This window comes from Geotrypetes seraphini, chromosome 9 (assembly GCF_902459505.1).
Source record: "Geotrypetes seraphini chromosome 9, aGeoSer1.1, whole genome shotgun sequence".
Lineage (NCBI taxonomy): Eukaryota > Metazoa > Chordata > Amphibia > Gymnophiona > Dermophiidae > Geotrypetes > Geotrypetes seraphini.
The window spans coordinates 119,156,767-119,170,594 of record NC_047092.1 but is presented as its reverse complement, the minus strand read 5'-3'; the positions used below and the strand labels follow the sequence as shown (position 1 = coordinate 119,170,594).

The 13,828-nt window shown below is 43.5% G+C and overlaps 1 protein-coding gene and 1 long non-coding RNA gene across 3 annotated transcripts in view; one reads left to right on the top strand and one right to left on the bottom strand.

Annotated features, from left to right (window-relative positions):
* The window catches only part of LOC117366350, a 175,211-nt gene that overhangs the window by 93,864 nt on the left and 67,519 nt on the right, over positions 1–13,828 (bottom strand). The gene's annotated exons all lie outside the window — the stretch shown is intronic.
* LOC117366348 (allantoinase, mitochondrial-like) overlaps positions 1–13,828 on the top strand; it is a 174,323-nt gene that overhangs the window by 102,270 nt on the left and 58,225 nt on the right. For both annotated transcript variants that reach the window (XM_033957618.1, XM_033957620.1), the window contains 2 exons: positions 2,066–2,111; positions 12,663–12,756. In XM_033957618.1, coding sequence (XP_033813509.1) covers positions 2,066–2,111; positions 12,663–12,756 — 140 coding nt within the window. The remainder of the gene's footprint in view (positions 1–2,065; positions 2,112–12,662; positions 12,757–13,828) is intronic.

Below are 13,828 nucleotides of genomic sequence, written 5' to 3'. Positions count from 1 at the left end.
AGGTCTTGACGGTATATAAAGGTCTTTAAGTATTCTGGACCATTTTGTCTGAAGACCTTGAATATCAAACATAGATATTTAAATTTAACCCTGTAAGGTACTGGTAGCCTGTGTAGTTTGTACAGGAAGGGTGTGATGTGGTTAGGCCTCTTGCAGCCTTCTATCAGTCGTGCTGCAACATTCTAAGTTAGTTGCCGTTGATTCAAACTCTTTTTGGTTAGACCAGTGTACAGGGCATTGCAGTAGTGATGTTATCATGATATAGACAACTTTGGTCAGATTTGTCTTTTCAATATATGCAGAGAGATTTTGTAGCTGCTGAAGATGATAGAGGCAATTTTTAAAGGTTGTTTGAATTTGCAGGAATAGAGTGAGTGATGAGTCTAGCAGTATCCTGAAATTCCTGACCTGTTATTTTAGGGAGCGTTTATACTTCCCAAAAAATCTGAAGTCAAGTATTTGCCCACTTGTGTTAGAAACTCAAAAAATCTGTTTTGATTGGGTTCAGGCAGTTTGTTGTTGTTTGCCCATTCCTGAGTTGCGGTTAGACAGTTTACTCAAAGCTGTGGGTAGATCTGGTTCAATGAATAAGAGTAGTTGCACATAGAAACAAATGGCCCATCTAGTCTGCCCATCTGCAGTAACGATTATTTATTTCTCGCTCTGAAAGATCTCACGTGCCTATCCCAGGCCATCTTGAATTCAGACAGTCTATGGCATAGATAAAGAATTTTGTATGCAATGACCAAAGCAGCTCAGTCAGAGAATTAAGGCAGATATTAAATAAAATGGGAGACAAAATGGACCCCCGTCTGACAAATAGGATTTGAACTATGTAAATCCTGTGCCACAGATACCTATTTCTACCAGTCTTGTACGAATGATATGATCCACAATGTTGAAGGCTGCTGAAAAATCCAGCAACACTAGTATCAAGACAGATCCCTTGTCACAGTTTCTGTACAGATCGTCAAGAAGGAACACAAGAACTGTCTCTCTTCCATACCCAGGTTTGAAGCCAGATTGATATGTGTCTAGGCAATTACTTTCAGTTTGCCAGTTGTTGAGTTGAATAAGTTTTTCCAGGAAATAAATGTTAGAGACTGGTCAGTAGTTTTTGATATACAGTATATTTTCATTGCCGAATAATTAGAAATTAATATGAATTATAAATCACAATAACCACAGCCTACAGAAAAGTTTGTAAGGCAAAGTTCACAAAACTTTGATATATATCTATAGATAGATAGATAAAATGTGGTTATTTCGCCTCAGAATATGGAGTTATAAACCCCATCCGGGATTTTGTTGTGTAAACATACATATTCCTGTTGACGTCATGGGCAACCAACCACATCCTTATTTTAATTATGAACTTTTTTCTTTATTTTAATTTAGTAAACTACTTCAAACTGGTGTCTTTATAAAGGCAAAAGAAGCCTAATTCAGCTTGTACAGCTTTCACTCCTATCAATTGCTTTCCATTATCACAGCCTATCTAAATGTGCCACACAAATTATTTCAGTAGGGAATCGGCAGACAGTGCATTGTATATTTAGTTTAGATTATTTCAAAGCGATACTTATCTTGAAGATTCTAGATTTGAACAGTTCAGCTGTATGGCTGGTTTAAACTGGGACTGTTGCTGAAAAATTTTAAATACAGTTCAATTCACTGTTGGTCCGACACAGCCTGCATTTCGCGGGGCCGAATTCACTCCCACTGCGTCAGGGCTTTTAGTGCAATGGTAACTTAACAGCAGCAACACACCACTTCTCTGCTGATTCTAGTTAACCATTTAAATAGGGAGGTGGTTGGTTGCCCATGATGTCAACAGAAGTGTATATATACACGTCAAAACTTTGGATGGGGTATATAAAGTTTTGTGAACTTTGCCATATAAACTTTTCTGTAGGCTGTGGTTATTGTGATTTATAATTCATATTATTTTCTTAACCACGAGGAGTATTTCTATTGAATAAATAGAAACTCACACTTTTTGAGCACTCACACATATAGTCTACATCATCAGCATTAACTTTCATTTTATCTATTTTCTCTCTAGTTCCATGCAGAGGTGGATGTGAACCAAGGAAGCCCTGTGCTGGAAGGCAAGTCACCCACGATACCAGAAATGTCAAATTTCATAGAGCATTGGTGAAAGGTTTGTGGTGAAAAGTACCTGCAGACCTTGCACCTATGTGCATCATTTTGAAGACTATAATGTATATGACACAAGCCAAAGAGCTCATTTTGTTTATCCCTTCTTTCATTGTTTTCTCTCCCTGGGTCTGTTTTCCCTCTTTCTGAGTTTTTGTTCTGTGCATTTTTCTTTTAGTTTTAGTTTATCGTATGTTTACTTTTTGTAATATAGTTTAATAATTTGCTTGGTATATTTTTAGTTATGTTGTTAGTGAATACTGGCTATATTCACCTTTGTAACACTTTGGGGCCAATTTTCAGAGCATTTTAAGTGAGCTAGAGAGAGGCAATTTCGTTGTATATTGGCTCTGACTGGCCAACAAAAGTGGGCTGTCGGGGGCGGGCCAGACGGTTGGGAGGAGCCTTAAGTGTACACTGGCAATATTTGGGGCCTGCATAAGATAAGCAGGTAAATTTAGGACAGTTCAAAAGCTGCTTATCTTATTTAGGCCCTGATTGAATATCTGGCTGGGGCCTGCATAAGCATATTTTTCTAAATAATAAAAAAGACCCCTGGAGCCCCTGATCCCCTCCCAACATCCTAACAATGTTCCCTTCCACCTCTCTCCAACCCATGCCATACCCTCTCATCCCGCAAGGCCCCCCTCACCTTGCCATGCTCAGGTTGACCTCCCTCAGGACTACCTAAATACCTAGTGGTCCAGTAGAGAGTCATTGGGGACAGGTGTGCAGCCCCCTTATTCCTGTCCCTTTATTGGTGATTCCCAAATGGCTTTGCGACCTCTCATGGCAGATCATGGTACTACATGAAAAACCACAAGATGCCATGAGATGAAACGACGGTAGGGGTGAGAGTGGGGGGTGAAAGGGTATGATGTGAGCTGGGACAGGGGAAGGGAACATTGTTGGACAGGCATTGGGAGGGGGATCAGGGGGCTCCGAGGTTCTTATTTTTAAAAAATGCTTATATAGGCCCGGCATTCAACCGGGATTCGCATAACTCTTATGTGAGGACCGGTTGAATATCAGCCTAGGCATCAGCATAAGCTCTGGGCGGCCATACTGTCCAGACATATGTTCTGATATTCAGTGCCAGTGTCCAGCATTGAATATCAGGACATAAGTAAGTGTTTAAAAAATACTAACCGCCACTGGCTGAATGGGGGGGGGGGGGGGTTGCACTTAGTTTTGAGAATTGCTATGATTTTGGCACAAAATCCCCCAAAAACAATAGGAGGAAAATCTCTGCAGTGTTGAATCCAGTAAAACAGTGGTGATGACCAAGGGAAGGGAAGAAATAGCTAAGGAGTCCAAATACATGCAATCCAAACTTTATTGAGAAAAATCAGATGTTGCTGGTGTACAAATTACCCAACATAGCCGTGTTTCAGCATGGGTTCACTCATGTCACTCCTCTCCTTAAATCACTTCACTAGCTTCCTATCTGCCTAAGCTCCTATTGCTGACCTACAAGTGTGTTCATTCTGCTGTCCCTCAATATCTATTTTCTCTCTCCTTATACACTTCCCAGAGAACTCCTTTCCTCAGATAAGCTGCTCTTAGCTATACCCTTCTCCTCCACTGCCAATTCCAGACTTTGTTCCTTTTATCTAGCTGACCCTATACCTGGAATAAATTACCCGAGTTTGTCCACCAAGCCCCTTCCCTTACCTTGCTTAAAAGCAGACTGAAAACCCACCTTTTTTATATAGTCTTCAATCCATAACCTTACTCCTCACTCTCCCCTAACCCGGCCAGCAGATTAACTGTTCCCTTTAACTATATCCTTGACATCCTGTTTGTCTGTCTTGTCTGTTTAGATTGTAAGCTCTTTTGAGCAGGGACTGCCTTTTTTATGACTCTGTACAGTGCTGCGTACATCTGGTAGCACTTTAGAAAATAATTAATCGTAATAGTAGTAGTGTTTCCAGTATCAGTTGTTTGCTGTATCCAAAATGGCACATACGTATGAGAACCAGATCCAAAACACTTCTAAACATCATTTATCCAGTCAGAAAGTACAGCCACTGTTGCTAAAATAATAGCATTCTTTCAAAACTCAGCAATATGATTACTGTATGGGTTAGATAAGTGCAAAACATGTGACACCTTTTATTAAGAAATTATAATGGTTGCCTGTAACATAAAGAATTCAATTTAAATTCCTTTTGATGGTGCATAAGAATACCGTTATTTTCTCTCTGAAAATATTCATTGCTATGTACCAAGAAGGTCACTTTGTTTGGAAGACTCTTATAAGTTGGTTGTACCAAGTTTTAGGACCATATAATTGGGGTATAAGTGTAAGAGGAACTACATTATAGCAGACCCAATTAAATGGAATAGACTGCCTGTGGAGTTGTACCAGCAGAAGAATCTATCAGCATTTAAGCTTATGTTGAAGCAGCATCTATTAATGCAGGCTAATTTTCAATAAATCACAATACTTTGGACTCTTGACATTTCGGTCTGTTTTGTTTTTGTGATTGTTTTTAGTGTACATGTTCTTTTACTGTATTTTACCTTGGAATAAGGTGGGCTATAAATTTTAATAAAGAAAATGAAATGAAATTCAACAAGCATAAAAATGTAGGGGTCAATATTCCAAAGTGATTTAAATGGTCAGAAAAAGCTCTTGGCTAATTGGGCATATTTAGTGGTACTTAACCACTGCTGAGTATACACGGTTAGCACCTAAGCCAAAACTGTTATTTTGTGGATGATCCAGAGGCAGAGTCAGCACTTAGGCAGATAAGTGCCGATATTCAGTGCTTAACCGTATAAGGCAAGGAAGGGCAGCGAGGGCTGCAATCTGGTCAAGTTTTCAGGATTTCCCCATTGAATAAGCATGAGATCTTTTTGGATAGGAAAAGAACTTGCAGGTATGGGGCAGGAAAATGAGTTCCTGCGGGGATGGGGAAAAATTTGTCCCCGTGTCATTCTCTAATCGTTAGCTATTATAGCTTTTGATGGTCAAAACTTAGTTTCTTTATGAGTTAGTTAAAATGCTTGGGTAGTTCATGCATGAAGATCAAACATGGACTGGGACTCTTAGTGCATATAATTTACTTATTTGCCACTACTTTTTATGTATTTATTTAAAAATATATATACTGCATACAACTATGCGGTTTCCAAGTCACATACATAAAATCTTGTTTCCCTACGATTTCCACAAATAACATAGACACGTCTGGACATCATAGACATCTCTCCAATATAAAATATCAAAAATCAAGGTAAAACCACATGCACATCAAATCAAATGATCAATTCTAAGGTAGATAGCCACACCAATTCACATTAGCATGCAAAGCAAGTCTAATACCATCAATTCAGAAATACAACATGCTTTAAATCATACATTACTGACAGGGAAATTTAAAGAGGATATTATCAGAGGACTAAGCATTACCATTAGCATAGGAAGGCATTGGCAAATAATTGCGTAAGCATTTTATGAATTTATCAGTGGGAACAGCTTAGCTGCTATCAGGGGGCAGCAGATGCCACATTTGCTACCAGTCTGAGAAAGATGCTTATTTAAGATCCAAGCTGTGGTTTTTAAAGTGTTTTGTACTAGTAAGCCAATATATTTAAAGACAACTTTTTTCTTATTACATTAACCAGCCCTTGTGATCGATTAATGGAACATTCTTGTAGTCCTATATTTACAAGAAGTTATGAAACCATAGTGTGGCTTCAACTAAATGGAATGAACTACCATTGGACCTGAGAAATGAAATTAATCTTTTGAGTCTATTATAATTTTGTAAACCATTTTGAACAGATATTATTCAATAAGATGGTACATATAAAACTCATTAAATACATATATATATATGAAGTTTCCTTCATATGGATTGTTGTCTTCTCTAATTATTCCACGGTTTTGTTCATTTATATTCATTTACATTTTAGAGTTCTTAACTTTAGAATTATTGCTATATATATATATAATATTTCTTTATTGAGCAAACCATCAAACATAAAACAGAACAGTGCACAAGAACATCCAATAATCCAGCACAAATCGCCCAGTCGGGCGTACACAAAGCAAATGAGGATAAACACTTGGAAGATCAGATTGCTCAGAAAACAAGTGGTGCTCAATACAGTTTCCGTATAACACCCTCCAAAGTCCCCCAAGAACACAATGGGGCACCTCAATATCAAAACCCATTGCAAATAACCTCTATAACCTCAGGGAAGCCCCCCCCACCCCCTCCCCCCCCCCGTCCCTGCTCCCGACCTGTGAGAAACATATAGGAGATTTACAGAGAGGCAAGAAATAGACAAACATTGACCAATTATGTGTCATAGAAAAGTAGAAAAGAAACCTACAAGTAAAAGGAGAACTAAAAGAGTAGAAAGGGAAAGAAAAGGAAAAAAGAGACCCGTATTATGATCTACAGGAAAAAGAGCCTAAAGTGGTGAAATACAGAGGAGGACAAAGGACCCAAGAGAGACTAACAGTTTAACAGGAGACTCCGCTCACGATGAGGAAGGGTCAGCCAATACTCCTCCCAAACGTCTTGAAATCGAGACCAACTGCGTTCGTCCCTAGTGCCCGCAGTCCGTCTTTCCAAGAGAGCTAGATCATAAAGAGATCCCTGCCATCGAGAGAAAGAGGGAGCATGCGGCTCACGCCAAAAAGTCAAAATGGCTTTCTTAGCCAACAGTAGTGCCTTAGAAATCATCTGCCGCTGTCCAACAGTGCATCCCAGAAGCTCCGCCTCCTGGTAGAAAAGAGCTACACATGGGCTACAGCTCGGCATCCCCGGAAACAATGAAGACAAGTAGGACCAAACGCGCTGCCAAAAGGTTCCCACTGAGGGGCAGTCCCAGAACATATGCCCCAGGGAAGCAGGATTTGTGGAACATTTAGGACACCCCGCGTGATCTGCAATACCGGCTCGGTGCGCTCTATGAGGCGATATAAAAGCCCGGTTAATGAATTTGTATTCTTGTTCCCTATGTAACATATTGCATGAAATAGCACGCACAAGGACAAAACAGCGAGATATCAATTCAGACGAAACCATACAACCCAAGTCAGCACTCCACGCCCCTGCCAACCAATCAGCCCGTTCAGTTAGTAAGAGGGGGCCCAGAACATTGACATAATATCGAAGACGTGGTGCCTGATCCTCCCCCATCGCCAAACACTTCCCCAGGCTCCGGGCCACCTCACCGCTCAAGTGCTCTCCAGAGATGCTAAGAACATAATGTCGAAGCTGTAGGTAGCCGAAAGCATCCAGCCTATACAGCGACCCCATTTCGGCAGGGGAGAGAAGAGCGCCTCCATCAGAAAGAACATCCCCCAGTCTCCGAATTCCATGTGCATGCCAAGTCCGAAATACCTTGCTGTGACTGCCCGGTTTAAAATGCAGATTACCCACCAACGGGAGTAGAGGAGTGATATTAGAGTTGACGCCCAACTGTTTACATAGTAATTTCCAAATGTGTCTCATATAGGCCCATACAACATGTCCCCTGTAGACCAAGTCCAACTGGGCAGCAGGGGCGTGTAACAAAAACAACCCAGAGATGGGGTGTAGAAAATCCTTGTCCACAGAAAACATTAGAAAAGAGGAGCTCTCCATACACCAGTCCCGAATCAATCTAGTCCCACATGCCAGATTATAGGCGCGGATGTCTAGCAGTCCAAATCCCCCCTGCGGCTCAGGCAACATCAAAATGCGTAGAGAGAGCCGAGGCCTGCGCCCATGCCATAAGAAAGTCCTCAACGCCCCGTATAACCGAGCTAAGTCCCCGGTCCTTAACCACAGCGGAAGAGTTTGAAGCAGATAAAGCCACCTAGGTACAATCATCATATTGTATAGAAATATTCGCCCCGCAAGAGAGACCGGCAAATCACCCCACAAGCGGAGGAGTCCCACCGTGTCCCGAAGTAGGGGCTTTACATTGATCTCATAAAGTCGAGAGAGGGACGACGGAATCAAAACCCCCAAGTATTTTACCTGTTGTGGAGCTTCCCGGAGCGGGAAATCAGCCCACGTATGCGGAATACTAACATGAAGTGGGAGCGCCTCCGATTTAGATACATTGAGTTTGAGGCCCGAGAGCTCCCCAAACCGGCCAAACATCTCTAATAATTCAGGGAGGCCGGAAACCGGGTCAGTCAACATTACCATAATATCATCGGCAAAGGCCATACATCGCAAAGAGGAGTTCCCCAGCTCTACTCCCACTAACTGAGAAGTACCTCGGAGGGAAATCAACAAGGGTTCCAAAAATAAAATATAAAGGAGAGGGGACAAGGGGCAGCCCTGACGAGTGCCCCGCTGAAGCACAAAGTCCGAAGTCGCCAGTCCATTAACCAATACGGCCGCCACTGGATGAAAATAAAGGGCCCCAAGAGCTCTCATAAAAAAAACCCCCAGCCCATAGTGGCGCAACAAGGGGAATAGGAAGGCCCACTCTACTCTATCAAAGGCTTTTTCGGAGTCAAAACTGATAGCCAGCGCAGGTTGTTTCCGAGAATCACAATGAGCCAAAGCAATGAGGAGCTTCCTAACATTATGGCAAGCCAAACGCCCCCGCACAAACCCTACCTGATCTGCACCTACCAGAGAAGGAACAAACTGGGCCAGACGGTTAGCCAGGACCCGAGCTAAGATTTTGAGATCAACATTAATAAGCGAAATAGGTCTATAGGAGCTCACAAGTAGTGGGTCTTTACCCGGTTTAGGTAATACAGTAATTAACGCTCGATTTGCTCCTAGAGGAAACTGCCCAGCCTCTGCCGCACTTGCAAAATAGCCCCTCAACGGATCAGCCACATGCCCCTGTAGGAGACGATAGAATTCCCCCCCAAAACCATCCGGGCCTGGAGATTTACAAAGGGGAAGATGCTTGATAACCCCCAGCACCTCCTCTCTGGTTATAGGGGACGCCAATACATCCGAATCCGTCTTCGATAGTTTAGGTAGGGGCAACGAGTCCAAAAAGGCCTGAATCCGAGCCTCTTGGCCTACTACTTCCGCTGTGTATAAAGATCTATAAAAAGTAACAAAGAGCCGCTCCATCTGAGGCTGCTCCGTGACCATCCTTCCCCCATCATCTTTAAGCGAAGTAATTAAGGTGGCACCCCGCCTCGTCTTAGTTAACTGGGCCAACATTCTACCCGGCCTATTACCAAAGCGATATAATCGGTACTTATAATAAAAAAGGGATTTATGGGCTCTCTCATGAAGGAGTGCGTGAAGTGCTGACTGGGCCGCCTGAAAAGCATGTTTATGTGTTAGGGTAGGGTTCCGAAGAACCAGAAGTCTACTGTCCCGCACCTTGCGTTCAAGAACCAAGATTTTTTCCGCGAGCAGTTTCTTACGCCGTGCACAATAAGCTATCACCGCCCCCCGAAGCACCGCCTTAGCCGCCTCCCAAAACAGAGTACCATTATCTACATGGTCCCCATTAAATTCCACATAGTTCCGCCACTGCTGCTCCAGGTAAGGTTTAAAATCCGGGTCCAAATATAGCGCAAGCGGGAATCGCCAGTGCTTTCCTCCCCCCAAGGCTCCCCCCGAGAATCCGATGTCCATCCACACCAAAGTATGATCCGAGATAGCCAGTATTCCAATCTCAGCCGCATGAACCGCAAAGAAGGATGATCGCGAAAGAAAGATATAATCTATTCGAGAGGAGGAACCATGCACTTTAGACGTATGGGTGAAATCCTGCTCCCCTGGGTGTAGGGTCCGCCAGACATCCACAAGATCTAAGGCCTCCAGCCAAGCTGCAAGCCCATTATCGGACCTACCGGAGGTGGAAGAGGATCCCTTAGAGGAATCCAAAAGCGGATCCAATATCGAGTTAAAGTCTCCCATAAAGATTTTCTGAGACTCATGGATCAGTGAGACAGACAGCAGTACCCCCAATAATTTCCTATAGAAGGACCGCTGTGCACTGTTGGGAGCGTAGACAGACACCAAAATTACAGGACGCTGATGGAGGGAACCCTGTACAATAACATAGTGGCCTTCCGGATCAGAAAGGACCCTGGAAGCAGTGAAAGATACTGATTTGCGGATCAGCAGCGCCACCCCTGCCTTAGGTTTGGAAGAGGAGGCCGAGTAACACTGTCCCACCCAGGATTGACACAATTTACCATGTTCCCGTTCAGTGAGCTTAGTCTCCTGCAGGCCCGCTATGTCAGCCTTATGTCGAGCCAGGCATTGCAAGATCTTAGTTCTCTTGATAGGAGAGTTGATACCTGAGACATTCCACGACACACATCTCAAACCCCTCTTAACAGGCATAGGAAAGAAAGAAAAAAGAACCAGAGATACCAAAAGAGAAAAAGAGCACAAAACAGCTGCCGGAGGTCCCAGCCCACCCCCCAGCAGCCCAGTCTCCACTGTAGAGCCTCACAAGAATCAATAACAGGCACACATGTCAGGAGCCTCCCCCCTCCCCCCCTCCTGAACTCCCAACTCCCTCCTCCCACCCAAAATACCAAGGCCCACAACCACAACATCCCCCACACAGATCCCCCCAGTCCCACCCACCCCCGGACCCCCCTCCCCCCACCCCAACCCCCACTCCAAGCACCCCCTCCCCCCTCCCGCACCCTCAGACCCACACCATACCACCACTCCAGAGGGGGGAAGAACAAAGGGCCTACAGTCCCACCCCCGCCCCAACACTCCATAACATCCACCAAGCCAGAATTAGGTAAAAGAGACCCAAAGAGAGAACCCAGGTGCTTACATGTGAATCATAGAACCAGGAGAAAGAACAAAATCATACAGGACCCAGCCCGGAACCAATGTCATATAGTCTTACCCTCCTAAGGGAGGAACCACAAACCAATTACAGGCGCAACATGTGCCAAGTAACAGTACCAAAGAGGATAGCTCCCGCTTTTCGCAGGCTACCCCACTCAAATCAAACTGAGATAATAGAGGTAGTGTCAAGAACCCTCAGGTGCCCGACCCCAGATCAGGGTACCATTGAAGAACTTGCGCTCTGGCCGCTGTACTGGAATCAAAAAGATGGGGCTGGCCATTATAGATCACCCGAAGTTTAGCAGGGAACTGCAGCGTGAAGCGTAGCTTTTTCTCAGTGAGTTGCTTGCAGACAGACGAAAAGCCCCTTCGCAGTGAGGCCACCTGAGCAGAATAGTCCTGAAAGATGAGGATACGCTGGTTCTGAAATTGTAAATCCTTGCGCTGACGATAATTGCGGAGGAGAAGGTCCTTGATGGCGAAGTTCAATATGCGAAGAATCACCACACGCGGTCTGGTCGCTCCCTCCTGTCTTCTACCCAGCCGATGCGCCCGTTCTATGCGCAAGGGTCCCAGACTCCGCGTTCCCAGCAACTCTGTCGCCAACCAGGTTTCCAGCGTGATAAGCAGGTCTCCGTCTTGCACAGATTCAGGGACTCCCACCAGTCGCAGATTGTTCCGTCTGGAGCGATTCTCCAGGTCCTCCAGTTTTTCTTCAAATAGTCCCACCTTGCTTTGCAACTGCTGAACTTCAGTTTGCAGTGTATTAATGGAGTCTTCCGCAGTGCCAACCCTCTGTTCCACCTCAGTGATCCGGGAGTTAAAGTCTGATACCGTCGTGGACAAAGCATCCAGAGAACCCTGCATTTTGTCCAGGCGCGTCCCTAGCGCTAGGACAACTGCTTCGGTGAGGCGCGCAATCAAATCCGCTCCCCCTGCAGCCGCCGAATCGCCCGGGTCCGCCATCTTGTCCTCGTGGCTGGGACCCGATTTCGCCCGTTCCCGATCTTTTTTGCCTACCTTGGAGGCCATATCCACTGTTCCCTTGTGAATGTATCTGTCCATGGGCCCCCAAGGAGCAAAGGAAGGCGCTCGGTGGAGTTGATAGTCGCTGATTTTAGTGCAGGGAAGCCGGGGCAGGGGAAGAACAGCGGAGCTCAGGGAAAACGCGTCCTCCCTGCTCTCTGCACGGCCACGCCCCCCGAATTATTGCTATATAATATGGAGTAACTTTAAAATGGATTTGTATGTATTAGTATATGTGCATAAAGTACCACTTAAAATCATCCTCTACTGTACAGGTATTTGTGATTTTCACCTATGGTGGGCTTTTATTGTATGAGCAAAAAATAAGAAAAAATTGAAGATCAAAATGTACAAGATGCAGGCTATGTTTATTTGTACCAAATATTAATGCAGTTACTGATATCACCTTACTACAAACTAAGGGACCCAACACGGTCTGTGTTTCGGAGAAAAAACCTTCTTCAGGGGTCCATGATTGTTAAGGTTTAAGATAAACCGCAATGAGAAAGGTATAAAACAGAAGCCTGTGTGAATGAAACGCAAGTCGACAGTGCAATGCCAAAAGTGAAGTTAAAAAGCCATCTTTCTGTATGCTTCAGCCTTTCTTGGAAAGTATCTTGCTAATCAGAATGAATGCATGTTTAGCAATAGTTAGCATCTGTGATTCAAGAGTAATGAATCCAGTTTCAATATTCCTGACTTGTCTGTCTTCCTCCATAGACCCCTCAGAATACAATACATTCCTGAAAACTCGCCCAGACATCATGGAAGTACAAGCTATCCAAATGGTTGCTGAGCTTTGCTTGCTGTACAAGTAAGAATATATCCTTCCTTGACTTCCTCTCCCCCATTAAAAAAAAATGGATAGGTATGTTTTAATCCTTATATATGTTCTTTGAATGAAGCAGAACCTTCCAAATCTGATCAATTAAGAAGATTATTTTCAGGAAAAAAACATTACTTCTTTCAAGCAAAACAGTTTTGGACTTTTCATCTGAAGGCTTTAAGTGCCAGATTCTATAAACAGCACCTAGTGGTCCATGCTTCCTCTAAGGAGTGGCCGGATGTGTTAAAAATTTTTTCATGTGTGACAAGTACTAAAAATCAAACAATTTTTGATCCCAGTATTAGCAATACATTTCTGTATATAGTACAAAAAACCCCATCCGACATGTTTCACCCGAAGCTTTTTCAAGGATACTCTCCTATGAAAAAATTATTATAAAAATTACATTCCTTCTTACATATTTACTCATTTAACACCCCAAAATCTCATATTCCTACCAGAGCTATCTTCGTCATCCAACTTGGTTACTTAATCCAGTCAGTTTTCAGTTTAGATATAAAACTCATAAAAAAATGCTGCCACCATCTTGACTGGATTAAGTAACTAAGTTGGATGACGAAGACAGCTCTGGTAGGATTACGGGGTTTTGGGGTGTTAAGTGAGTAAATATTGTTACCGTGCGTCACCAGGCCAGGCCACACCCAAGGGGGTATGGCCGAGAGAGCCCACAGCACACGATGGCTGACCAAGCGTTTAATCAGTTCCCAATTGGAGTGGTGGATTAAGTAATAAAAATACCTGGATTGATTCCAACTTCAAGTACTTTATTGCATTTGGACCTTCAATTTTCAAAAACCCCCAAAATAACATTCATGGTTCAAAAGAAAGCTTGGCTTTCAAAGATATAGTCCAAAATGGCCTCCCTTGAGTTGTGTCACTCCTGGTCCATTCAAACGTCTGACAACAGGGACTCCTTACTCTTCCCAGTGTTATATTCAGCTGGTTTAAAGAAAAAAAATGCTTTCCTATAGTTTCTTATTCAATTTCTTTTTCAAAATTATTACTGGCAGTGTCAGACTGGATCTTGCCTCTGATCTCT